Here is a 27,966-nt window from a genome sequence, read left to right as displayed (position 1 = left end):
AGCCCAATTTGTAGCCACCTGTAACAAAGTAATTTATTTTGTATTTTAATTGCTATTTTTGTTTCCTAATTTCCTATCTTTCACTTTTCTCTTCTACTTTTAATTATTTTTTTATCTTGCCATTTTGTTTTTACATAAAAACATATTGCAAGGTGCCTTTCTCAAACAAGATGAAGAATTAAAAATCAATTGCATACACTGGTGGTAGGAATATAAAATGATGCAGCTACTTTGAAAAACAGTCTTGTAGTTCCTCAAAAGATAAAATATAAAGTTACCATATGACCCAGCATTCTACTCTTAGTTGTATGTACTGAGGAGAAATGAAAACATATGTCCACATAAAAACTTGTGCACAAATGTTCATAGCATTATTCATAATAGCTTAAAAGTGGAAACAACCCACCCTGGCCAGTGTTGCTCAGTTGGTTGAGTGTCAGCCCATGTACCAAGAGGTCACCCGTTTAACTCCCATTCAGGGCAGATGCCTGGGTTGCTGGCTCTATCCCCAGTAGGGGACATGCAGAAGGCGGCCGATCAATGATTCTCTCTCATCATTGATGTTTCTTCTCTCTCTCCCTCTTCCTTCCTCTCTGAAATCAATAAAAAAATTTAACATATATCTATATCTATATCTATATCTATATCTATATCTATATCTATCTATATCTATATCTATATCTAAAAGTGACTATTACCACACACAGGACATGGATCAGCACCGATTGTGTGTTTGTACGTGTGTGTGTGTGTGTTGTGAGTTGGGGAATAATACCACACTTACACATATGAAATATTTAGAGAACTAGGTGGGATTGAACTTATTGATTCATTCAAACACTTACTAGGTTGAGAAGTGTAAGCCTTAGAATAGCTTACAGATGAAGTACACAACTGTAGTTAGGAGATGACACTAGGGTCTTAAAGGAAGAAAGGGATATTGCCAGAAGTGTAGGGAAAGAGCATTCCAAGTGGAGAGAGTACAGTAGGAATGGAAGTTTCTTATGGAGGCATATAATATCTTTTGTTTGTTTTGGGGTAGTCCTGGGCATGGATTGGTTCATTTCTCACAGAGGATGGCTGGTATTGTCCATTGCATCTCCTTATAAGGAAAAAATGCATACAAATGAGAATTATGGATTTAATTCTGGGCAGCATGGCAAGTAGGATCAAGGGAAGGATTAGAATTCATATATCCTCGAGCACAATACCCAGACTAAGAAGCAGACCATAACTGTTTATCAAAATGGAAATTGATTTTAGAATCAAAGAAATTAGCTAGATATTCAAAAACAGGGGTGCCCAAAGGCTTGAACTAAAAAATGCTTTTGCTGAATTGTCAGACTCCAAAAGTCCCGCTTCTCCCAGAACTATGAAAGTTCTCATCAGGTCATCGATCAAAGAGCAATTTTGTCCTCAGTGGTAGGAAAAGGAGCGCACTAGTGGGCACCGTACTTTCAAGTCTAACTCAAGGAGCCATTGCACAGTTCTTTTGACAGCTCTCATCCTGCTTGGAAGACACAGCTGTTTTTCTCCAATGAGCTGATTGTATCCCCAACTCGGCACATTGGCTGGCCCTACGGCTGGCGTTTATTAGGTGCTCACTGTGCACCAGACACTGTATAAACGGATTATTGCATTTGCCCCCCACAATGATATTATTTTACAAGTGAGGAAACTGAGGCCCAGAGAATTGAATTCACTTGTATATCACAAATCTATAAGAAGTAGAGTTAGATTTGGCAATTAAGTATATTGTTATTCAAATAAATCAACAGACTATTTGAAATATTTAAGATGAATAACAATCCTATCCTATATCATAAAAGCCTAATATGCTAAGTATCCCACCATTCCTTTGACCATTCGACCAGTCGCTATAATGCACACTGACCACCAGGGGCAGACACTCTGACTGGTATTTTAGCTTGCTGCTGGGGTCTGGCTGATCAGGACTGGGTGAGACAGGCCAGACACACCCTGGAGCCCCTGGAGCCCTCCCGTGGTCCCTCCCCACTGGCCAATCTTCCTCAGTCCCTCCCCAGCCTCTAAAATATTTCTTCTAATTAATTTCCTTTCAATGTGCATGAATCCATGCACTGGGCCTCTAGTCTACACTAATAAAAGACAAAGATGCTAATTGACCGTACCTTTGCTATGCCCTAAGCCACGCCCACCAGCCAATCAGAGTGACTATATGCAAATTAACCCAACCAAGATGGTGGCTGGCAGCCACAGAGCTGGAGCAAGCAGGAGGCTTGGTTGCCCCGGCAATGGAGGAAGCCAAGCTTCCCACCTGCCCTGAGCCGGCTGTGGCCTCCGCTCATGACAACAAAGTTTCAATTATAGAAGACAAATAAATCCCAGATACCTGCTTCCAGCCAGCCTCCACTGGGAGCTTGGGTGGCTGGGGGTTTTGGCCAGCCTGCAAACAGCCATCAGCCCCTCACCCAGGCTGGCCACACCCTCATGGGGTGAGGGTCCCGCTGGGGGGCTTAGCCAGCCTGAAAATGGCCCTCAGCCCCTCACCCAGGATGGCCAGGCACCCCAGTGGGGATGCCCAGCCTGCAAACAGCCATCAGCCTCTCACCCAGGCTGGCCAGGCACCCCAGCGGGGATCCCCACCCTGAAGGGACTGTGGCCAGCCTGCAAACAGCCATCAGCCACTCACCCAGGCTGGCCACACCCTCATGGTGTGAGGGTCCCTGCTGGGGGGCTTGGCCAGCCTGCAAACAGCCATCAGCCACTCACCCAGGCTGGCCACATCCTCATGGGGTGAGGGTCCCTGCTGGGTGGCTTAGCCAGCCTGAAAACAGCCCTCAGCCCCTCACCCAGACTGGCCAGGCACCCCAGCGGGACCCCCAACCCTGAAGGGGCTGTGGCCAGCCTACAAATAGCCATCAGCCCCTCACCCAGGCTGGCCAGGCACTCCTATATAATAAAAGGGTAATATTTAAATTGACCCTAACAGCAGAACGACTGGGAATGACTGGTCACTATGACACACACTGACCACCAGGGGGCAGACGCTCAATGCAGGAGCTGCCCCCTGGTGGTCAGTGCGCTCCCACAGAGGGAGCTCTGCTCAGCCATAAGCCAGGCTGCCAGCTGCCAGTACAGCGGTGGTGGTGGGAGCCTCTCCCGCCTCCTCAGCAGTGCTAAGGATGTCCGACTGCAGCTTAGGCCTGCTCCCCACTGGCAAGTGGACATCCCCCGAGGGCTCCCAGGCTGCCAGAGGGATGTCTGACTGCCAGCTTAGGCCCAATCCCCCAGGGAGCGGGCCTAAGCCAGCAGGTGGTCATCCCCCGAGGGGTCCCAGACTGTGAGAGGGCACAGGTTGGGCTGAGGGACCCCCGAGTGCCCAAATTTTTGTGCACTGGGCCTCTAGTTTAAATATAATATTACATAATCTATAATTATACATTATATATATTATAGGAATCTATATTAATAATGAACATAAAGATTAATATTTTAACAAAGGGATTTGACAACATCTAGATTATTTGGCCCCGACTACCCACATTTTCCATAATTATTTCCTCCTGGCTTCAGTCATCAGTTCCCTTTTTGATTGCTCCTTATCTTCCTGGGCTGCTTCACACAAATATTTCCTTAATTTCCACCTGAAGTAGAGCTCTAAAGGAAGCTCAGGCCCGTGTCTGCTTTGCTGAATCTAGGGTTGACCAATGGCCAACTTCCACCCCTCACAGAGGCCCAGGAGGCATTGTTTTGGCTGCTGCAGGGGACTCAGTGGTACCTGCAGTGTCAGCCAGTGCCCAGATCCATGGGAACCGGCAGCACAGCAGCCTGAGTGAGGGAGCCATTGCAGGATGCCCATCTCCCAGGGACCAGGCCTTCCACAACTCTTGAACCACTGGGTGGGATTTGAACACAGATTAATAGTCCAATAAACTAGTTGCTGGGACTGTTTGATGATGTAATGGCTCATTTTTTTACTGGCCCCTTGACTGAATCACAGGACGAGAGTTGCGTGGAGAAATATTTGTTTAATTACAAAGTGCTTTTCCCAACTAAGGAAGAGACAGAAAACAAAGAGGAGTGAGAGGGCGGTGACTCAGGGCCACCAGTTCCAGTCCTTAAGCCTGCCTTAGACCTAGGACACGACTGTCGGGGTCTTGCCTGGCTTTGGCATGTTCAGTGGAGTGCGTGCTCATCCCGTCTTTGCAACTGCCACATACACTTGGAAAGCACAGCTTAGCAGAAGAAAGCCTTGTCAATAACAATAATAAAACTGGACCTCCACCACCACACCCTCCTGTGGCTTCTCCTCGGACAGCTGTTGTGGTCCCTGAACCCTGTCTGTCTTCCTCCTTAGCTCTGGCCTGATTCCTCTTGGCCCTTTACCCACTTCACCTCCTTGCTTGGCAGTTTTACTTCTTTTTCCTTCTCCCATATTGATTCTACCCACTGTCCATGGCATATTCTTCTTCCCTCAGCCCCCCCCCTCCCCCCAGCCATGGCCCCCAGCTTGTCCCCAGACAAGCAGTACTGAGGGTCTCAAATTTTTGTTACTACGGCACCTTCCCTAAGAACACAAGAAAGTAGTCTGAGTTTTCTAATTATTTACTGTTGATCACAAGATCAGAGACATAAGGGTAGAGAGGCCCTTGTGTCACAGGTGGCACAGGTTACCTACTGCAGCTCTCTGCTTGGGGGCGGGGGGGGGGGGGCGGGGGGATCCTGTCCTGGACCCAGTGTTAGCATGGAGGCTCTCCAGCTGCTGTGGTGCTTGCTCATTACCTCCAAAGGGAGATTCTGTCCTTTCTGCTGAGATTTTACCTTTTGGCTTCAAACCACCCTGCACTTTTTCTCTGGTCTTTTCTTCACCTCCTCGGAGGCTTCTCTGGGTGAGAAAAGTTGGTTCTTCTGAGGCTTTAGGAAATGCCACAGGCTTCCCTTTCCCTTTCTTTCCTGGGTTCACTTGAGCTCACTCTGGGCCTTCAGGGCTTTGTCTAAGGTGGGGCTGACGTGTGACCTTTCTGACCCTGCATCTTGTTCTGTTCGCCCTGTGTCTCCTGCAAGATGGCAGCTGCCCTGCTGTCGGCAGCCCTGCAGTCTCCCTACCTTTGCCGCACAGAACCGGCTGCCGTTACCCACTCACACGGAGCCCGAGCTCCCTGTTCCACAGCCCTCTGCCCACCTTCTTAGGGCTTCTTTTCCCTGTTGTTGAACACTAACCTTTCTCTCTGATGGGTAACTGTAGACTCCCGGTTCTCACTTCTGTTTCAGGGTCGGACCCCACTTCCCCACCCCATGTGTGAAGTCAGCGTGCAATTTCAGTTCTCGCCAGTGAATATTTAAAACACCACCATGTGCAATATTTGTAAACTTAATGAAAACTGAATGCAGTTCAATATTCCATCAAATGGGGAGGTGGTGTTTTGCTAAAATGACATATGCGACATCAAGTTTCTCAACTTGCCTTTGAGGCATTAGTCACCTTGGGGAAATGCCTATGTTTGTCAGAGTCCTGTCTTCCGAATGGAAATTTCCTTCCGAGACAGAGCGCCCTGGGCTCCGACACCTACCCTATAATTAGTGTCCCCTCCGAGGAGTTCTGATGCCCAGGTCCCTTTGTCACTCAGACTCCTGTGTGAGGACGATAGGAACTGCAGAGCCGCACAGCGCAGGAAATGTTTGCTCAGATCACAAACGTTCGGATATTCTGTGCCAGGGGAGACACTTAACAATCTAAGTAGCAAACCTGCAAGACAACACAAAGTATAGAAGACAGAATACTTAAAAGGAAATGAAAAGGGACGTGAAGCCCAAGTTTTCGTGTGGTTTGGCCCCTATGTGTGGAATTAGATTGCTCACCCACCTGCTTTTCTCACAAGTTCACCAGTATTATTAGTTCTTGACTGCCCCTCTGCTTGTTACCAAGTGTGCTTTATTCATCGAGGCTCTTGATAAAGAGCTCCCCCTCGCAGGCATCTGATGTTTTGGCGATGAAATGGCAGCCACAGCACAAGGCAGCTGTGTCTCCACAGCACTATTGTTTGGGAGCAGAAAGCACAGGCATCGCCAGCTCCCGAGCCCCGAGCAGAAGCCCTCCTTTTTACCTGTTTCTGGCTGAGCCAGGCTGAGACCTCTGCAACAACCTACGTTTAATGTGGTGACACTAATGAATGCTGAGAATTAATCTTCAGTCAAGAAGGCATGATGGAAAGTACTAGAATTTCAAATTAGGTAATGGATTAATTTCTTTCAAGGCTAGACTGTGCTCCTTTTTTATTCTAGTGGACTTTTCTATCAAATTCAAACCAAACGGATATTCTGAGTAAATCCAGGCACTATAGCTCCTGGTAGTTCAAAATGTTTGTTTTGTCTTTTAGTACTAAGATAAATACATCTAAATCCAGATTTTTTTAAATCATCTCTTAAACATACGTTTTTATTGACTTTGGAGAGAGAGGAAGGGAGAAACATCCATTGGCTGCCTCCTGCACGCCCCCTACTGGGGACTGAGCCTGCAACCTGGGCATGTGCCCTGACCAGGAATTGAACTGGTGACCTTGCAGTGCATGAGACGACACTCAACCAACTGAGTCACACCATCCAGGGCTAAAAAACAAATGATTTTTTAAAAAAGAATTACTGATGATTTTGGGAAAAAGTAGTCTTCCCTAAATCTAGTCCTTGCTCAGTTCCTTTTTTTCCAGAGCACAAGGCTCTGGGATGAACTGAGCTTGGGGGATGTATATCCCCAGTTTGAGACACTGTTTTTCTGCAAAACCAGCAGCTTACCGGTATCTTAAATGCTGGTGATATTTCGGGGCTCTGAGTGTCTCCCCTCAGCTGAGAGACGACTCTGTACCCCCAAAAGTCTATACCTGATTACTCACAGCACAGCTTCTGAAGATATCATTTGCAGGGCCCTGGTTCCACTGACCAGATAAGGGTCTGTAGTGAACAAGTTTGGAAACATGGACTTAAACAGAATACAGCTGTTTTCTTTACCCGGTACTTCTAAGAACATTTAACATGCTCACATGCAGTGTGCAACTCCAGACTTACCCGGCTTAGAGTATCACCAATGTTTCCCCTGCCTTTTGGACCAGTATACTAGTTTCATTTTTTCAATGGAATGTCTTATGTATCTAGTATGTCACCCAACCCGCCTCACACTGACTGGCCCCCACTTCATACAGAAATCAACATCTTATACATTCTCTTGCAAAACTTTTCAATCCCCAAGTGGGGGTAGGGGGTATACCGCATCTGGGATTTGTCATTCCTGGTTTAATAAGCAATCCCGAAATGAATAAGCATATTATAACTCCCTTAGTGTACCATGTTTGTTCTCCAGATCAGGTTAGAAGATTTTATCATGCTTTTTAAAAGGACAGAGGCTGTCAGAAGTTCTTACAGATCCCAGCAGTCGATTCTATCCTAATCTAAATCCCTGCCTGGTAGGAGAATAAAACAAATAACGAACTGACAGACGTAACTGCATGAGTTTGGGGCACCAAATCGCATAGTCAAGTATTACAGAACATACCCTAGTGAAGGCTGGTAAAGGAACTAAAGTTCTTCGGCATTTAAAGGAGGCAGCTTAGGAGGTGAAGGTGAATGTTGTGGTGGCCTCCTGAGTTCCTGGCTACACAGCTGGCCTAGTCAGGCTTCTTGCATTGCTGATCCGGTTTGCCAACCTTGAAATGACTCTACCTCTTCTCCACCAGTCGAGTTCAATTTAGTTCCAAAACTTTCCCAAACCCTAGCTCAGTTCTCACCTGCTTCAGTAAGTCTTCTCTGACCGGAGTCCCCCACTCCCCACATTTTAAACAGTGTCACAGATGCAGAACATCTGGTCTTTCATTGCAGGGTGGGAAGGAGTCTCCCATGGGAGTTAGGGAAATGGCCTCATCACTATCAGGACCTGACCTTAACTTCCTCCCCTCATAAAAGAGGGTTAAAATAGAAAATCTCTGTCTCCTAGCTCCAAAACCCTGTGCTTTGGGGTGATTCTTTTTTTTAGTGGGCAAAAGTAGGTTTACAGTTTATATGGAAAGTAATACAGTCATTAATAAATAATAATACAAGAATAAACTCTGTGTTTTGAATACTTACAACTGTAAACCTACTTTTGTGCCACCTTGTATATAAGCAAACACTGACTTCTGCTATTTCCTATGTTTCTGTTGTCCTTCCATCTTTCCATTAGATTGCAGATCCTTGAGGAAAAGAATCATAATTGTTATGAATTCATTTATTTTGGATAATGCTGGCTGTGTAATATATGTTTACTGAACAAATGAGATGAGATGATTCCAATGCCCTAGTAATGCATGATTTTCAGCCATATCTGCTCCTAAAGTAGAAACTTTCCTCTATTTATCAGTAAAATAATAGTTCCATTTCAATCTGGCTCTTTGCTCCCCATGAGAAAGAGCTATGCAAGAGAGTTTTAGAATAAGGTTCTACCTTCAAGGTCTTCATGTCCTTCTCCTAAGAATCCTCCAGTGCAATTGGATATGTCACAACTCTGCTTAGCATTCCTCCCGTATACACTCAGTTTCATTTTGCTGATCCAGTGGTATGACATTCCGCCCACTTCGTGCTACTGAGAGAACTCACAAATCCCCTGGATCATTGCTTCCAGCAGGTAATATGCCTACCTTCATTTTTTGAATCTTGAAGAGATAATGGATTCATTTGTTAGTTTCTTCCTTGTCTGATTATCTCACTTTATTATTTAGTCCTCTTTTCTCTCACTCCCTCTGTGTTCTTGAGAGAGATCCTCTCTAAAATACCAAATGATCTTGCAGCCTTTTTAGCAACCTTGCTCACCCACTAGGTGCTAAAAATATGAAACAAGATGTAGCACCTTTAATTGCACCCCCAGACTCCAATAGAGACATATTTTCATAAGGTTGGGGTATGCCTTTCTGGGTCTCTTGGCAACCCTACATAAGAAGATGTAATTACTGAAGTACCAGAAGGACCATGTTTTCAGGCCTCACCTGGAACTCTGTCCCAGAGAAGGAAGGTAGAAGCAGCTACAGCCCACTTTCCCATTCACGTACTCTGAATTGTCTCTTCATTGTTACACCTCCCACCTTCAGTCCCAGCCCCCCGAGTTTACTCATTTGAAGTACTGGCACTAGTCAACAGGCAGCTGAGGGTTGCCTTTGTGCTCTTGCTCTTTCTTCCTATTTCAATAGCACTGACTGGCAGTCAGATGAAACAGCTAGTGGAAGAATAAAGGAAGGAAACATTAGGTGAAGAAACCCATTAAGAAACCTCCCTGTGTTTGGAGATAAACATGGGTGTAGGAGGTATGTCTATTTGGTGATGAGAGACAGATATGATGGGACCCACCCCAAAGCACTGGGCAGGCTTAGCTGTAAGACCCAGGGGTTCCTCGTCTCCTGTCTGACACCCGCTGAGGCTCTGGGCAGTGTGCGAAGGCACCACGTCCATCTACAGTGGGAACTCTCAGAGGACACAGACTGTTTTTTATTTCAGGCATTTCTGTACACCATTCCTCAAGCCAGGAGAATGGGGCCACTCACCTGTATTATGTCACCATGTAACTACCATGAGGTTCCTTTTTTCCAGATGCTGAGGGAAACATTAGCAATTATTTTCCTTTCATAGTCATATATACATATCCAAATGAATATACATGGACTCCAAATGAATATACAATCTTCCAAGGAAGATTGCTGGAGAAAAAAACATGAACATAGTATTTTTTTAAAGCATGTGCACTGATTTTTTAAATTTTTGGTAGGAAAAATAATAGGTAATACAAAAGGCCCCTGAACCTTTTCAAGTCAAATGATTGATTTCTTTCCATGGCCAGGCAGCGGTGGCATTTAAGTCGCGCAGGCGACAGAATGGTGATCATCTAGGTTATTTTGGCTTTTCTAGTTGAAAACGCCAGCTCCAATAGATAGAAACACCCCTGAATCAATTCTAAAATGGAGTGGCTGGGAAATTGACTGAAAATCTTATCAAGACTAGAAGGTGAGGGACGTGAAAGCGGTTTGAAGTGTCAGCCACAAAGGTTAAAGCCTTTTGTAAATCCAACAGTTGAGGATTGTCTTGGGGACTCTGCTTAAATGTTTTGAAAAAATGCTCAAGGTGAGGCTGAACTTTTTTACCATTTGTCAGTGTATTTCATTATTTAACATGCGCTGTGTTTTGGATGTTGCCGGCATGTCACTATGGGGAAAACTGGAACCGTTTATTTCATGGAGTGGGCAGAATGGCATCCGGTATTTATCCTAAGCCTCCTATGTGAGCTCAAGACTGATAGTTTACAAGGGCAGCTGGTGAAATTTCTTTCTCCTGTCAAGGGCAGCTAGCTACTCAGAATAGAAATGTGATGGTAATTGGAGGGGTATTCATCAGATTCAATTTCAGTAGAAATTTCCTTGTGTCAAAATCATCTTTAATAACATGAGAGCATACAGCAAAATGTACTACTAGTAAACCATTGTTTTCTTTGAAAAGGGTATTGAATCTGAAACAGAAAGTGGTTACATGGGTACGGTTTTAACTAATTAACTGCAGAGGAGTTTAAATACAACCCAGTTTTTACCATTTCGAATGGACCTTTTGTTCCCTGTTTGCATAATTTCATTCCAGTTTATCTGAATTATATTGCTGTCACTTCCCGTTTCGAGGTTTTTCTGCTTCTTCAGAAGACATTAGCAATCAAGGTATTGAACTTTCTCTGTGAAGGTTTTCTATTTCCTTACAAACTCCTAAATGCATTTTCCCCACCACCACAGAGTGGACACTTTATGTTAGGATTTGACTTAAATGATAGTATGTCATTTCATATGCTTCCAAAATAAAACATGTAGACTAATCAACTTGTCTCCATTGTAAACATTTTTCTGTAATGAAAATTCAGACAGAAAATTCATCCTGACCAATCTCTTATTTTTCAGTGTTTTGGGTATGTCAAATCAATTGATTGTGTTTTTAATATGTCAAACTAAAATAGACTTCTGATGTTTTCATTAATTCAACTAATAGAGATTTATTTTTTCCTATGTCCTGGTACATATTCATAAAGAAAGAGCTTTGTTAGGTTAGTGATCGGGTTTTATAAATGAACCTTTTCTCCTCTCCTCTCCCATATTCACAGGGGAGCCAGGTGTCTAAGATTATACTTTGGATTGTTTGTTGATTTTTGCGAACAGGTGTCTTATTAAGGATTTTGAAAAGCGGCCTTCCGTCACACATCTCCTCGACCACCCATTTATTCAAGGAGTCCGAGGAAAGGTTTTATTTCTGCAAAAGCAGCTGGCCAAGGTCCTCCAAGACCAGAAGCATTTAAACCCTGTTGTTAAAACAAGGTATGGTGTCTTCCTGCTTCCTCTCTCTGGTTATTAATAAAAACAGCATGCCATGTATTTTGATTTGCCCAGCACTATTACTGGTAATTATCACATCCCTGCATTTCTGAGCGTCTCATTTGCGTGATATTAAGTACTTCATGCCTAGTGGATGAGAGCATTAGCGCTTCAGAAACAAGCTGCTCTTTTGTGTTCTTATGGCTAATTTCTCTCAACTGTAGCTGACGTCTCACTGTGCCCTTGTGTTCTAGTTAAAAACCAACACGTATATATTTATATTTAAGACAAATGTGAATTTTTTTCAAACTAACAAAGGTAACCGTGCGAAAGCAGTCACAGCTGAGATTGTGTGAGGAACCTTTGCTTGGCTGTTGCAGACTGGAGAGCAGAAATGTAAGCTGTTTTGTGATGTTTGGAAAGAGTGCAAGTTAAATGCTGAAGCCCTTTTTTTTCAGATGTGCTCAGAGACCATTTTTCTTTAGTTAAAAATTTCTTAGAGGCAAGTTAGTGTTTTAAAATGACACCCCCCCCCCCCCCCCCCACACACACACACTGGGTATTGTTTATGCTATCTGAAACAACTGGGATTCTTCCCCCTCCCTTTTAAAACATTTAAAAAGTAAATGTTTATTTTCAAGGGCAGTTGCATAAAGCAGTCTTCAGTGGTGGTCTCTAGAAATAGATCTTGGTTTCTGTCCAGAGGGTGGCAGAATTTCTCTTAAAAAAGAAATTAAATGCAAATAAAGCTGCTCCCCCAGCTCAGCAATTATTTGGTTTTATAAAACTGGCCAGGGTGCAGATAAGCTCTAATCCATTATTATTAAAAGAACATTCAAAAGATTGGAGGCAACAGAATGAAATATCACAAGTTCTGGAAATATTCACGAATTCTGCAGAGTTGTTTGCAAATCAAACAGCGCCAGAACCCTTGGAGCTGGAGGCGTAGTTTCAAGGTGATTATATCTTACTGACCCTCCCACCTCCTCTACCTGGCTCTCTCTGGGATAATCAAAACACATTTTTCCCCACTCGTTCCCCTTTTCCACTGCCAGTTCTGTTACTGTGGCTTGCCTACGGGGTAGAGAACACTCAGAAATTCTTGTGACTTGGTGCCTTTTTGAAGCAGTAGAATTTGTGTTTAAGCCCAGGGGAACTGAAATCCCTTTTCTCCCCCTGCTTTTGTTCATGTGCACCAGCCAGCCCCTCAGCCACCCACCTACACACACACATACACATACACACACACACACACACACACACACACACACCTACACACACACACACACTCACACACACACTCACTCATACACACACTCACACACTCACTCACACACACACACACTCACACACACACACACACACACACCTACACACACACACTCACACACTCACTCACACAGCACCACTCAAAATGAAGACAAAATAAAATATAAACCAAGCAAAACAAACTCAGTATTTATTAAGTGCCCTAAGTCGAATCAAGTGTCTGTCTCCTCCTCATCTCTCCGTCCTGAAATTTGCCGCAGAGCAATTTCTGAGACTTGGTTTGCAAAGTTCTTCTGCTTTCACTTTTTCCTGACTTTGCCTGTTCAGATGTATGTTCTCTCTTTAAAGACTCTTCTGCTTTTACCAAAGACAGTCTGTCTCCAGGCTCTCTCACCCACTTTCTCTCATTTCTCTTTATCTTTGTTAACTCCTTTGATGTTGTCAAAGGCCTCATATGGTGGCAAAGGCTTCTCACAGGGTCTTTGTAATCTTCAGTTTCACTCGGGAGTTGGTGTTTCTTTGAAAGTCACTTTAAAAAAATGCAACCGCACACATAGGTATGGAGACCTTATTCTAAAAGGAAAATTAATTCTAAAGGAAACACAATGCATGTAACTGACACAGCCTGCGGGGCATCCTGTGCTCTTCCCTTAGCAACTGGCAAGGGGTTGGCTACATACGCGTTAAGCCCACATAGAGAAAGTCTCACATGTCATCTGATGCTGGTAATTCAATATATTTAAACTTGTGAGTTTCTAAATTGAGATGGGAAAAACCAGAAGAATTGAGGTGAGTGCTTAGATGAGTGAGGCAAATACACAACTCACCATTTTTCTGCACAAATGGTCACAGCAGGCGGTACAATGTGGTGGCGAAAACCACAGCTCTGCCAGGTTTCAATCCCAGCTCAGCCACTTACAAAGTTAGTAGCATTTTTCTGTTTTGAAGTTTCTTCATCTATAAAATGAGGGTTATTTTGAGGGTTGAGTCAACACATAAAAAAATACATTAGTATAGGGTTGATGACAGAGGTAGCCCTCACTCAATGTTAACAGTAGTAGTAGAAGTAGTGCACATGGCCTATTTAATTCAAAGGCCTCCGTTTCTTTTGGATTTAATCTGTGCAAATTCATCTTTGTTTGCTTACCAAACAACATCATGAAAATAAACAGTACTGAGGTACTAAATGTTAAAAATATCAACTTCTGTCTCTTATTTAAAATATAATTTATTCATTTATGAGATGTTTATGTGCGTATGTGTCAGGCCCTCTGCTGAGCAGGGGAACTACAAAGGCGAGTCAGATACAGTTCCTGATAGAGAGCTAATAGCCCAGTGTGTGAAGCAGAGAAGTATCAGATGAGAACAGCTCAGCATGAAAAGTGCCTGGATGGAGGGAGGCTGGGGTACCTCCCAGAGCACCTGGGAAAGGAAGACCCCTCGAATTGGTGGGAAGATGATCCTTGAACTGTCCTGAAGATAGTTGGGGGAGGGGTTATTCCAGGTAGAGGGGGAGAATGAGCAAAGGGCAAAGGCACTGAGACCGGAGAGAGTTTAGGGGATTTGGTAAAAAAATTAGTTGGCATTGCTGGAACTTGGCATGGGGTGCAGCAGGGGAAGATAAGGGGCCAGGTTATGATGGGTTAATGAGCTTGGATTTGTTCCTTAGGCAATTGGGAGCCACTGAAGGGTGTCAAGCAAGGATGTGCTCCAGGAAGGTTGTTCTGATTGCAGCGTGGAGAAGGGAATGGAACTGGCAGAGCTGGAGCCAGGGAGATGTGTGAGAGCAGATCATGGCAATTGCAAAAACAGAAGATATTAAGATAGTGGCAGTGCTAGGACTGCCTGGGGGATTGAATGAGAGGGATGAGGGAGAGAGAGCAGTATCACAGGGTCTACCCACATGGGCTGCCTCCCTGCTCTGGTTCAGACTGCAATCAAACAGAAATTGCAAGACACAAAGAGACAGAGACCAGCAAAAAAATTTTGCTTCCTTTTCATATTCCGTCGAATGCAATACTATGTACTTCCAGATCATGCACAAAGCTACCAGCTTTCTGCTCAAAGCAGGGTTCTTCAATGGTCTGAACAGTCCTGGGCCCCCAGCTGGAGACAATTGTTTAGTTTTGAGAACAAATGCAGAAAAATGAGACCTACTGAAGCATCCATCTTATATAAAAACTGCTGTTTGAAATTTTAACCCTACACTTTGGCTTCTGTAAATGCTTGCTTAAATAATAAGGAAAATAAGACTACTCCCATTTCAGAGAGGCCATTAAACCTTCCCCAGACGAAGTTATCAGTGCCGGCACTAGGACAAGCCTTTGGTTGAGGTCTCAAAGCCCCAGCACATAGGGGCTCTTTAAGAACTTGCAAAGGGGACTGGAAAACCCCATATTTGGGAGACAAAGAAGGTAAAATGGTATAAATACAGGAAACTTCCTGTGTGACTTCACCCAGAATTCTAGAGACATTTTTCTCTGGGCCCGCGAGTAATAATAAATGTAACTCCATCTCTCTGAGCGTTGCTTGGTTCTTCTCCGGTTTTCTGTAACACTACAGGTTACAGGGGAAACTGTTTACTCTTCCTGCAAAGATAGGAAATGTTCTGTTCACTTCACCACTTTCTCCAGGGGAGAGAGAAGTTGGTAGTATGAGGAAACTATAGGGAAGGGGAAAACTTGGACAAGTGAAGGAAAGGATCTTGTATAGAGGGAGACATTGGAGAGAGAGAGAGAGACAGAGAGAGAGAGAGAAAGAGGGGGGTTGGGGGTGGGAATCAGGGCCCTAAAGGGAAGATTGACTTTAGAAAGAACCTCTAGGTTGGGAATGACAGAGAAAAGTTATATGCAGATATTCAGAAATTTGAGGGGTGGGAGTGGGGAGCAGGGGGCAGAGAAAGTACTCTAAGGAAACTCATGTTTATGGCCTGTATCTTTCCAAAAACCTAAATAAGGTGGCCTCCTAGTTGGGAGTTACACTCCAGGGAAGTGATGAGTCTTTGAAGTGGCCACTATGAGGAATATCATCACGGGTGCATTAGAGATGGAAACAATGATTGCTCACTAGCACAAAAAACCCAGGTGGAACTTAACTGAATAGCATTCCACACTAATGAAGTTAATCAGTGTTTAAGATAACACATGCCGAACATTCTAAAAAGCATTTGACAGCGGTTCTCAACCTGTGGGTCGCGACCCCTTTGGTGGTCAAACGACCCTTTCACATATCAGATATTTACATTACGATTCATAACAGTAGCAACATTACAGTTATGAAGTAGCAATGAAAATAATTTTATGGTTGGGTCACAACATGAGGAACTGTATTTAAAGGGCCAGAAGGTTGAGAACCACTGCACTAGACCCTCTCAAAAAATGTACGTCACCACCACCACCTTTTCCATTTATCATCTCTAGCAATTCTTAGGAAGAAGGAGTAGAAGAGAAATCAGATACTGTGGCTTTCTTTAGGCTTGAGACTGGCTTGGATGACTTGGATGATGGGTGGACAGGAGGGCAAGGGAATCAAGGTGAGCAGGAGAGTGTCCTTGGGTTCTTTGGGGTATGGAAGAAAGTAAAGCCAGGAGCGGCTTACTGACTTTGAATCTGGGTCAGGGTCAGGGTCAGGGGACTGGCAGTTACAATGAAGACAAAGCATATTCAGTGAGAAGATGTCAAGAAAAGGGTTTGTAGAACTGAGATCTTGGGTACTTTTGAGAGATAATTGGGAACTAGTTATATAGCTCAATTTGTAGACAATTTTATGGGATAGAAATAAATGTTTTTATTTATTGAAGCACTGATACATGCTATGACTTAGTCCATATATCATAAAACTCCATTCACATGAAAGTGCAAACTACGGAACTCTCTAAAGACAAGAAAATAGATTGTTTGGGGCTTGGGTGGGGTGGGTCGAGAGGTGGAGATTAGGGGTATAATAGCAGAGTGATAGCTAAAGAGCAATGAAGTAATGTAATGAAAATATTCTCAAATTGACTGCGGTGATGTTTGCACATATCTGTGCACACACTAAACACTTTAATTGGGTAAATTGTACAATATGTGGATATCTCAATAAAATGTCAACATAAGAAACGTTCAAACCTGTAGGGAATTTTTATGAGTTTATTTGAGCCAAACTGACAACAGTTGCTGGAAAACAAAACCTCAATGGATTGAGAAAATGCTCCTAGAAATAAAACGTTTTAAAAGAGTTGACAAATTGAGAAATCCTGATATCAGAATTTGAGGAGAATAAACAAAGTGATTGGTTGGGGATGGGAACACCAAAGATTGATATCAGTGGAGGGGTAGAGAGAAGGGATAATAGGGTCAAGTGCTAGAGAAGATGATATAAGAGAGTGATGTGAATTTTTCCAATAGGGAGGGAGAGGTTAGGGAGAGCAATGGATGGGAAAAGGCAGAGGGGGGCAAGGATGGTGCCTCCTTCCCCTGACCCCTCACAGTGAATGGATGGAAGACAGAGCCAGGGCAAGAGCATTATGGGGAAGTGGTCCATTTCAGTTATGATGAGGAGGTAAGGAGTGTTCAAGAATAAGGCTAAGAATCATCTGTTGTTCACAATAGAGCAGAGGCTGCACTGTGCATGAAGAAGAGCTTGGGTAATGAGTCCCCTCTCACCTCTCCTGGGTGGAAGCATCCTAGTTTTGTTTTCCAGTAATTGTTGTCAGTTTGGCTCAAATAAACTCATAACAATTCTCTACAGGTTTGAACGTTTCTTATGTTGACATTTTATTGAGATATCCACATATTGTACAATTTACCCAATTAAAGTGTTTAGTGTATGCACAGATATGTGCAACCATCACCGCAGTCAATTTGAGAATATCTAAGTGGTGCAGTTTTTTGGAAAGTAAGACTGTGATCCAGTTCCACTTCAAAAAAAAATATTTTGGCGACATTGTACTATTTGAGATCTGATACCATTTGCTGATGCTGATTATAATGTTTGAGTAAAACTGTTGGACTTTGTTTTTCCAGTAATTTATAATTTTTGCCATAGCACATATTTGATTCAGGTACAATAGAGACATTATGTATCCAAGGCTTACTCTCTCAAAGGAGGTTAAAAACAGCCCTAAAATTCTGTGAATAGTTTGGGGCTTCATTTTTACTTAACCTGTCTGAGATGCTTTAAGCAATTTGGCCATTTCCTTTACATCAGCTTCCATTTCCTTGACCTTGACAAAGACCTTTTCCCCAAAACTAGTTTTGCAAATTCCTGAATTCATTGACATCATCTGGTATGTCCTGTCACCATTACAGTTCAGAGAAGTAGCCATGAAAGCATGCTTTTTTTTTCTTTTCTTTTTTTTATCATCACTTCACAAGAGTTAGTGGGACAAGAGCCCAACCACTGTCTGGAAGGAGCATGGAGGTAGGGAAGGTGCTGGGTTAGCTGCACAGGGACCCCCTCCTGCCTTCCAACCTCCCATCATGTACTCAACTGCAAGCCTCTTGTAAAATTACAAGATCCAACATGTCATTCCCCTGTCGGGGGCTTGGAACCAGCTGAAACCACAAATGTTAAATTCTTAAATGCCAAGGGTCTGCTCTATTACTTGGTAGAAGAATTGAGTCGCTGATTTGTTTTCTGCTCTGTTGAATGGACTTTAATTCTACCCTTGCAGTTTGCCTGAGGCTGATTAAAACAATGACCTCAGCTTTTCTGATTTCTTTTCAACCTGCAGCAGTGACCTTTAAAAACAGATTTCTCCCTGTAGCAGCTGCCCAGATTTCCCCTGTAAGCCTGCTCACTCACTTCCTCTTTTACTGGCAAATGTGAGTGTGAGTGCCTGCACCGCCAACCCCATAGTACGTACACTGATGGGCTCCTGGGCTTCTGTGTAAATGAATGACTTCTGAATGAAAACTTCATCAAGTGCTGAAGATGCTTGACACGTAGGAAGTTAAATATCCTCCTGTCCTAATAGACAAGAAATAAATCCACACCCTGTTATAATTGCTATCTGCACCTATATGTCTCTCTATAACTGAGTAAAAAAATTTATATGTAATTTTCTGCTAGTGCCACTGATTCTTGCTGCTTAGAGAAGGTGAGTATATGTCTAAAATAATTGATGATGAGAGGCTGATTTATTGGAAATCTGGCCCAAACCATGCTTAGATGAAAAAAAAAACAACCCAGGAAGATACTATAGAGATTCCCATCCAAATTATTCTTCTATCTTTAATCTACATGATGTTTATTTGATAGATGGAAGCTTAAGTTCCAGGATAAGATAGAGCTTATGTAATTAAAGTTATGTATTTCCATCCATATTGCACTTTCAGTAGAAATGGTGTCAGGCCTTCATAATTTTCCATTGTTTTCACATTCTAGGTCCATGATTATATAGTGGCCCAGTACATGAAATTCATGCACATTAAAAGGGAATTAATTAGAGGAAATATTTTAATATTGCTATTTGCCCTTTCTCTATAATAGAAGTGCCAGAGATGAAAGAAAAATAGTAAAATGTATATGAAAATCTCCCTCCTGTCAGAATCTGGGGTGTGCCACAGGACCCAGAGTCAAGTCCCTGCCCACTGGAGCATGCCTCGAAATCACGAGAGACCCAGACCCAGCTGGCCCCACCCCCCTCAAGCCCCGCAGGGCAGGGGGCGCAGCCTCAGGTCCCCCGTCATGCCCTGCCAGGTGGGGGGCACGGCCTTAGGTCCCCTGGCCTGGCCTCAGGTCCCCCGACCCTGGTGTGAGGGTACAATGACCATTTGCATATTAGCTCTTTATTATATAGGATAGACAAATAAAAGTTTCTCTTTTATCAACACTGTTATTAAAGGGTATAACAAACTGGAAATAAGGATTTGGAAGAAATATGCAACATCACTGACTTTGTTCTATTAGTAGTACTCTATCCTCAATTTTGAGTAACATTTTCTTTACTATATGGAACCCATTGAGTGTGTTGATAAGGGAGTGGTTTCTCTGATCTATCCCTGTGTCAGCTTGTCCCTGAGCTCTGTCCATGCCCACAGCAGCCTTTGTCTTGGTCTTGAGGGCTACCACCTGTAAGTAAGCCTGGACTCCTTATTCCTTCTCTACCTTTGTTTTATCGATCCCCTGCAGTTTTTCTTAAAAGAAAAAATAAAAAAATATATATATATATTTTATTTCAGAGAGGAAGGGAGAGGGAGAGAGAGGTAGAAACATCAATGATGACAGAGAATCATTGATCAGCTGCCTCCTGCACGCCCCATGCTGGGGATCAAGCCCGCAACTCAGGTATGTGCCCTGACTGGGAATCGAACCGTGACCTCTTGGTTCATGGGTCGATGCTCAACCACTGAGCCATGCCAGTTTCAACAGATTTTGTGTCTGGAACCTGTGTTAGTCATTCTTCACTCATTCCAGTTCTGCTCTTGGCTGGAGGGGAAGGCTGTGATCCTGAGTTTGGAAGAATGAAGGCAGTGGTAGCCTATACAATGGTCCTGCCACAGGTTGACTGTCTAAAAGACCATCAAGCATTTCTTAATGCAAAATTTAGCCTTTCACTAGCACATCCCCTGTCATTGTTAGGCTAAAGGATTTCGGTTCCATCCCCTCCTTGAGTTATGATTTAGAGGCCTCCTTCTATATTACTTTGTTCTTCATCATGGTTGTGGTGAAGGGAAGACTGTCTTCTGCCACACCTATGTGAAGTTCCTGCAGCCTGGTTTGAGCTTCCTACCTGGAAGTCACTGCTTCCACAGGCATAGTCAACAAACAGGAAGAGGCTAAGGGATTAGGGAGTCACTTTTGGACAAAATATAAGTAAAACAAAAAAAACTTTAATGGTCTAAAACTTTTCTAAAAGAAAGGAATTTATTGAGTGATATGCTAGCCAGAAAAAGGACCAGTCCTGGGGGCATGCAGACTAAACCAGCAGCAGCAGGGGTAGATGGAGAGGACAACGTGTCCACCATCCTGGAGTTGACAGGCACTCTTACATGAATTTGGAGAAGGAATATATACATTGTTTTGAAAGAATTTAAGTTGGCTATACATAAAGGGGTTGGAGAACTCCATTTGAGAAACCAGACCTGGCAGACAACATACTTAGAGCCTCATAAAAACAAATAGGAACTCTAGAAAACAAGTCCTAGTCGTATGGAATTGGAAGTGGGGCTCATTCTGGGTGGGTGCATAGTCCATAGGACGAAGTGTTTGCTCTTCAGGATTGGTTGTGGGCAATAGCCGGGAAGTTCATTCAAGATAAACAAGCTGCAGGGGCCCTGTGTCAGTTATTCAGCTATTCTTTTTAGATAATTGCCAAAACAGCCACCTGGAGGTTAACTCAGACTTGTAACATACATTCAGGAATGTTATCAGTCTTGGTTGGTCTCAGCCTGCAGTTGTTAGCTGATTAACATCTCTTGTCTCTTCCTTCCACCCCTCCAGCCTGCTGTAATTTAATTTAGGACATCTCAGAATTTCTCCTTGTCATATAATAGTTGTCAGTATCATTCTATATCGGTCCACACATAGAAGTCTGCAGGCCCAGTGATGCGGTAGTAAAGATGCTCACACGGGAATGGTGTGAATCATAATGCAGGTGGCATGGAGATTAACCTGAAGTGAAGACAGCAGCTCTTCAGGAATGTGTTCCCGAGAACCATCACTGCAGTGTCTGAACCGGTGTGGTGGGCTCTGCAGCTCCTTTCCTAGTCACGAGCTGGGCCTAAAACGTTTCAAAGTGTCCCCCATTCTCTACTTCATCGGTGCCCACTGTTGTCTTAGGTGAACTCCCAGCTTCTGCCTCTGTCACCCACTCTTCACATCCAGTTCTTACTCTCCACCCATTTCCTTGAACTTGATGTTTCAGCCTTGCCATTGTTGCCACTTGAACCAGGGACTCAGACACCAGTTCCTTCTTTTCTGATCACCGAAACCTAAGGTCAGCCCTACGCAGCACCATTCCCACCACCATACCAACCCCAAACTCCAGGAACCAGTCCAACCCACAGTTTCTTCCTCGAGTCTCTAAACTTTAACCTCCAAAACAACATTTGTCTGAGAAACTAGGCTTGGCAGACAATATATTTAGAGCCTCATAAAAACAAATAGGAAATTTAGAACAAAGTAATATGGAATTTGTAAATGTCTCCTGAGTCATTAAAACTTACCTTATATTCTTCTTCTTTAAAAAGTTTTTTATTGATTTTAGAGAGAGGAAGGGAGAGGGAGAGAGAGATAGAAACAACAATGATGAGAGAATCATTGATCAGCTGCCTCCTGCATGCCCCTCCTGGGGAAGGAGTCCACAACCTGGGTATGTGCCCTGACCCAGAATTGAACCATGACCCCCTGGTTCATAGGTGAACACTCAACCACTGAGCAACACTGGCTAAGCTCTTCTTTTTTTTTAATCCTCAGATGAGGATATGTTTTTATTAATTTTAGAGAGAGGGAGAGAAACATTGATTTGAGAGAGAAACATCAATCAGCTGCCTCCCATTCATGCATGATGGGGGATTGAACTGCAACCTGGATAGGTGCCCTGACCAGGAATCGAACCTACCACCTTTTGGTGTATTGGAAGATGCCTAATCAACTGAGCCACACCAGCCAGAGCAATACTCTTGGTTTAATACAATGCCTTTTGCTATTTATCTATTTGTTTATATGTATTTCCATTCCTCTAAGCTTTGGAATATCAATCCAAGTACCTTTTAGTTGGAAGTCTATAAATTTCACATTAAACAAAGAATTCTTCAGCAGATTGATAATAAAAGCTATTCTCAAGTAAGGCACTAGGTGGAGAATGTGAATTTAAAGGAAATTTAAATTGGTGATAATGATGATGAGAAATCATTCAACTCAAGAAAACTAAAAAATTTTAACCAAATTTACTTTGATTAATTTAAAAACAGACAAATACAAAACAATATAACACTTTTTATAAGTATATGTAATCTAGGATAATATAAGTAAAGACATAAAAATTGTAATAAATATATTTTTTCTCATCAATAGACCCTCCACATCCCATAGCCAGAGCAGGAAGGTGAAGCAGGCAGCAGTTTCAGAAGAACAGTAGGTGGGGAAGGCAGAGAAAGGGCTAGCAGGTCATTTTTTTTCACTGGCTGAGAAAATGAGGTGGTTTTTTTCCGAGTGGAAGGACCTTGCATCTACATCAGCTTCTAAGTTGCCAGCTTCAATTTTGGGAGCAAATAACTTTACGGAATTCGATTGCCTGTACACATGGGAAGAGGTTACACATTGCTAATCACAGCAGGTCAAACCTTTTAAAAGTTTTTTGTTGTTTATGAAATATTATTGGAGAAGATTTTTATGAGGATCAAGCTCAGATTCGCAGACAGCATCTGCATGGAGGTTAAATCAGTGAGATGGACAGCTGGGCATGCAGACAGTCTGCAGTAGGTCAGAGATAGCCATCGCAGCCCTGGTGGCTCTGCTTGGCACATGCTCATATAAAGATGCTGAGTGCTGCTTTGTTTCTAAGAGCAAGACATTGGAATCAGCCTAATGTTGATATATGTATTAATTATTTCTCTCAAGTTTGCAGAATGATACCTACACTATGATATCATTTTTATAATTAAACATACAGAATCTGTATGTTGTTCATGGGTACATATTATATATAATCACTATTTAAAGATAGACTAGAAATACCCACCAAGTAGTGGCCATTCAGGAAAGGGGAGTGGTACGGAACATGGGTCACAAAGGGATTTTAAGTGAACAAATAAGATAAAATGTAAGCACTTATTGATTTATTGATGTTTGCTATATTTTTCTATGAAGTTTCCTATAGTTTCAAAATTTCTCAAAAAGTTGGGGATGATACCAGTGGATAGCATGAGGGGACCTTAGAGGAAGTAACCCAATGAAAACCATATGCCTACAAATGAACAGAAAAAATGTGAGAAAGTGCTGGGATTGTCATGGAAGAAAAGCAGATAGAAGTAGTGGATGGACCCATTTGGTAATGCTTCCTACTGTGGTAGAAGAAAGGCTAGAGCTCTGGAGCTCACTAACCCCTGTGAGTCCCACAATGGCAGGGAGAGAACGTGGGGACCTGGACTGGACTTGCTCTTCCTGTCCCTTTCTCTGAAGTCTCTGTGATAAGACTTCATGGGATAAGACTGTGAATGAGACATCTTCATTGCTTCCTTCCCGCTACATTACTTACTGTCTTCGTGCTAATATTCTTTGGGTAAACTTCTAGGCGTGAAAGGATGCACACCAGAAGACCCTATCACGCGGAAGATGCTGAAAATTACTGCCTTGAGGATGATTTGGTCAATCTAGAGGTTCTGGACGAGGTACTAAACATTTAGGAGATAATTCTCACAGATGACATTTGTGTCATGTGAATGGTCTGACCTTTTTGTTTAGACCATATCCTCCTATAGTCGCTTGAAAGTTTTTTTGCTTGCATAGCCTTGGTGAAGCTCAGGGTGTATTTGGTTGCTGTGACACCCTGCACAGTTTTTTATAGTCCCTGAAATATCCTAAATGATGACGAAAAAAGGACTAGATCTTTTCCAATAAAGCTCTTTATGTTGTAGATGTGACTGTGTTATATGAGTTGAAATATGTTTTTCTGTTTAGAAAAAAATGCAGTTTAACCCTTAGATGAAGATGATTGCTTGGTCTTCATAAAGAGGAGCTTCACTTAGGGAAGTGGTGAAGTTAATATAGCTTGAGTTCTAAATTTGAAAATTGTGATAATCCCCGTTTAAAATATGCATGTTTAATAGAGCTGTTAATTGCACTGGCCCTGCTTCTACCTCTGGGGACCCTTAACTGCAACGCATGAAACATTATTTTATAAAATTGTGCAATTCTATATTCCCACCACATAAATTTTAAGTGCAGTGCTTTTAGAAATAAAATTACTATTTTGTCTATATTTTATCAATAGGAATGACCTATTAAATCAAATTCTAAATGGAGAATTTTGATTGGGTGAAATACATTTTTCATAATAACAAATAAAACCTTTGCTGGATATTCAATATCTTTTAGCAAGTCCCAGGGAGACTAATTCTTTCAGATATTCTTATTTTTTTAAAGATTTTTTCAAGACAGAGATCTGCTTTTAGTATCATTTGAGTCACTGTATGTTTTAAATTGACTACTTTCATCTTTTAGAGGAAAATATAGGGTGTTCCAAAAAATGTATACACATTGGAACAGCTAAAACTCAATTTTGAAAATGAAATGTATTTTAATAAACACTGCCTTTATAATTACTCAAAGTGTGTGTATACATTTTGGGGACACCCTGTATTCTTGTAAGGATATTTATTTTTTTTATTTTTGGAGTCTCTCCCTTATTGGAAATGTTTACTCTCAATGCCATTTATCCTCTTCTTAGGACACAATTATTCACCAGTTGCAGGAGCGTTATATGGACTTGCTCATTTACACATATGTCGGCGACATCTTAATTGCCTTAAACCCCTTCCAGAATCTAAGCATATACTCTCCACAGGTAAGCGATGCTTTAAGAACATGTTGCTTCTTAGTAGGAAATTAAAAATCACAAGGGAAAATGAAAAGAAGGAAAAAGTGAGAATAAAACTATGCCCCCGAGGGGTGTTATCCCAAACTACAGATAATAATGCAACACGGAAGGAACTCTTACATTTTGGGGGAACTTTTTAAAGCAAGATGTAACAATGATCGCTAACATTCACTTAGTGCTTGCCGCAGGCATTGGGTTACCTCGTTTACTTCTTACAACCCTGGAAACGGGCACTATTATTAAGCCTATTTGGTATGTGAGGAGACTAAACATAGTGAGGTTCACTCCCTTGCATGAGCTCATGGAGCCAGTAAGCGAAGAACTGGAATTTGAACTCAGGCCTGTAGGTTCTACAGCCTTCCTGATGCTACAGTTCCCCAAATAAGTGACAAAGCCTTGGTTTCATGGCCACAGGTACTGGAGCATTAGAAGGTCCAGAGGAGTAGTAGAAGAGTCCTTTAAACTAATTATCTTTTCTTCAGTTTTCCAGACTTTATCATGGGGTGAAACGTGCCTCAAATCCCCCCCACATCTTTGCATCAGCAGATGCTGCTTACCAATGTATGGTTACTTCCAGCAAAGACCAGGTAAGAACTCACGTTCCTTCTCTACCAAGTCACACAGTAGATTGTGTTCTGTCTTCCTCTGCAGCTCCTAAGTCTTCCAGAAAACTTTCCATTCTGGTTGCTGGTATTGGCTCAAGGAAATGGCAAATGAAATAGTAGCTTGGTGGAACACAAACAGTGGTGAAGCCAGAGTGGCAGAACATGAAAACCTTTTTCAAGAAACATGTAACTTCCTTGTCAAGAGCACTCATTTTCAATGCAATAAGGATATTTCTAATGTGAATCTGAGACATGGAGCTAACAGAAACCCATTTACATTCAATGATTGTAATAAAAAGAGAATGTAGAATGACAAATGAAATTCATTCCTATTTAGGACTCAGAATGTTCACGGTCCAGTCCTTTTTGTATGAAATACTGCTCATAGGTTCATAGTGGCCAGTCACTACACTATTTAGCTGCTGAGAAATTGTGATGGATTTGGTAAATACTGAACAAACCTTGCACTCAATGCTAGTTAAACACAAAGCTAACTCGTATGTTTGAACTTGGTGGACCTCCAGTTCAGAGTGGTGACCTGTTCAACCATGGACCCTTCCTTTACTTTCAATATGTTTTCCTTTGTGTCTTTATTTTGTTTAAAATAGAAATAACCTTATTTCATGAGGAAATTTGACAAGAGAGTTATTATGTGTATATTTCCTGAGACTGTGAAGTTCCTGCTTTGGATTTGCTTAGGAATAGATGAAATTATAACAGTGCAAATTACAAAATGGAGTACATGGGTACATGGATTCACCATAGGTTAGAAACTTGGCTTTTCCAAATTCTTACTTTTCCCAGAGACTTGTGGCGTGTCCATATATTTCACCGAGAGGAAGTAAATGGAGAGATATATGTGTTACTCAAGTTAAGAAGTTGCCCTACCATGTTGTCTTTTTTTCCGGCACCACTTCTGACACCAAATGTGTGTCTTTTCCAACACCAGCCAATCTGACACCAACTGGATGTCCAACAGTTCAATCCATTTAGTTCTAACACTATATCCAGTGTTAACACAGATATCACAGGGTCAGAGATCTGTCCACAAGACTTCCCCCACTTCAGATGCCAGCAGCAAATGGGGTGTCCAGATTACCCACACTTCTGCCTGGCTGACTACAAATTCAGGGATTCTCACAATCCCCTTCAGGTTTGAAATTTCACTAGAACAACTCACAGAACTCAGAGAAATACTACTTACGTTCACTGGTTTATTATAAAGGTTACAACTCAGGAACTGAACCAAATGGAAGAGATGCAGAGGGCAAGATATAGGGAGGAGCGGTGTTGCAAAGCTTTCGTGCCTTCTCTGGGCACGCCCCCCTCCCAACACCTCAGCATGTTCACAACAGAATGAGCTCTCTGAATCTTCTCTATCTAGAGTTTTTATGACTCACTCAATCTTTATCCCTTCTCTCCTCCCCAGAAGTTGGGATGGAGAGGCTGAAAGTGCCCACCCTCTAATCATGTGTTTGGTCTTTCTGGTGGCCAGCCCCCATCCTGAAGCCCCACCTTGAACCATTTGGTTAGCAGTTGGGTTTGGTTGAAAAGTACTTGTTTGTGAATAACAAAAGATATTCCCATCACTCCTACCATTCAGGAAATTCTGAGGGTTTTAGAAGCTTTGAGCCAGGAACCAGAGACAAAGACCAAATGTATAGTTTTTTTAAAATTATACTGTATCCACTAATCTCTTTTCTATGTAAAGAGCTCCTAGAAATGAATGATAAAAAGACCAACAATACAAAAACATAGGCGAAGTATATGAACTGGTTACTAAAAAGAGAGTATGAATGACCTTAAACATATGAAAAGATACCTAACCTCACTCATAATAAAAGAAATGCAAATTAAAACTACCCTGAGATACCATTTTTTTGACCTATCATTTTGACAAAAGTCCAACATACTTTGTTTGGTGAGACTATAGGAAAATAGGTACTTTCATATATTGGTACAATCCTTAGGAAAGCAATTTGGTACTATCCATCAGATATGCAAATGCATTTACCTTTTGATGCAACAATCCTGTTTCTAGCAATTTATTTTGTAGATGAACCTACATATAATTATCAATGACCTATGTATAGAGTTCTTCATGGCAACATTGTTTATAGTAACAAAAGGAAAAAAAATCAAGTATCTATCCATATGGAACTAGTTAAGTAGATTATGGTACATCTATACAGTGGAACAGCAGGCAGCTATGAAAAGGTTGAAGAAGCTC

The 27,966-nt window shown here is 42.3% G+C and overlaps 1 protein-coding gene across 1 annotated transcript in view; it reads left to right on the top strand.

Annotated features, from left to right (window-relative positions):
• Window positions 1-27,966, top strand: part of MYO3B (myosin IIIB) — a 356,539-nt gene that overhangs the window by 118,257 nt on the left and 210,316 nt on the right. Inside the window, exons 8-11 of the mRNA XM_070423427.1 lie at window positions 11,184-11,339; window positions 23,821-23,923; window positions 24,982-25,098; window positions 25,614-25,718. Coding sequence (XP_070279528.1) covers window positions 11,184-11,339; window positions 23,821-23,923; window positions 24,982-25,098; window positions 25,614-25,718 — 481 coding nt within the window. The remainder of the gene's footprint in view (window positions 1-11,183; window positions 11,340-23,820; window positions 23,924-24,981; window positions 25,099-25,613; window positions 25,719-27,966) is intronic.

Source organism: Myotis yumanensis, unplaced genomic scaffold, assembly GCF_028538775.1.
Source record: "Myotis yumanensis isolate MYYU_CA2020_CCGP unplaced genomic scaffold, mMyoYum1.0.hap1 SCAF_8, whole genome shotgun sequence".
Taxonomy (NCBI): Eukaryota; Metazoa; Chordata; class Mammalia; order Chiroptera; family Vespertilionidae; genus Myotis; species Myotis yumanensis.
This window is presented reverse-complemented; position numbering and strand designations above follow the sequence as displayed.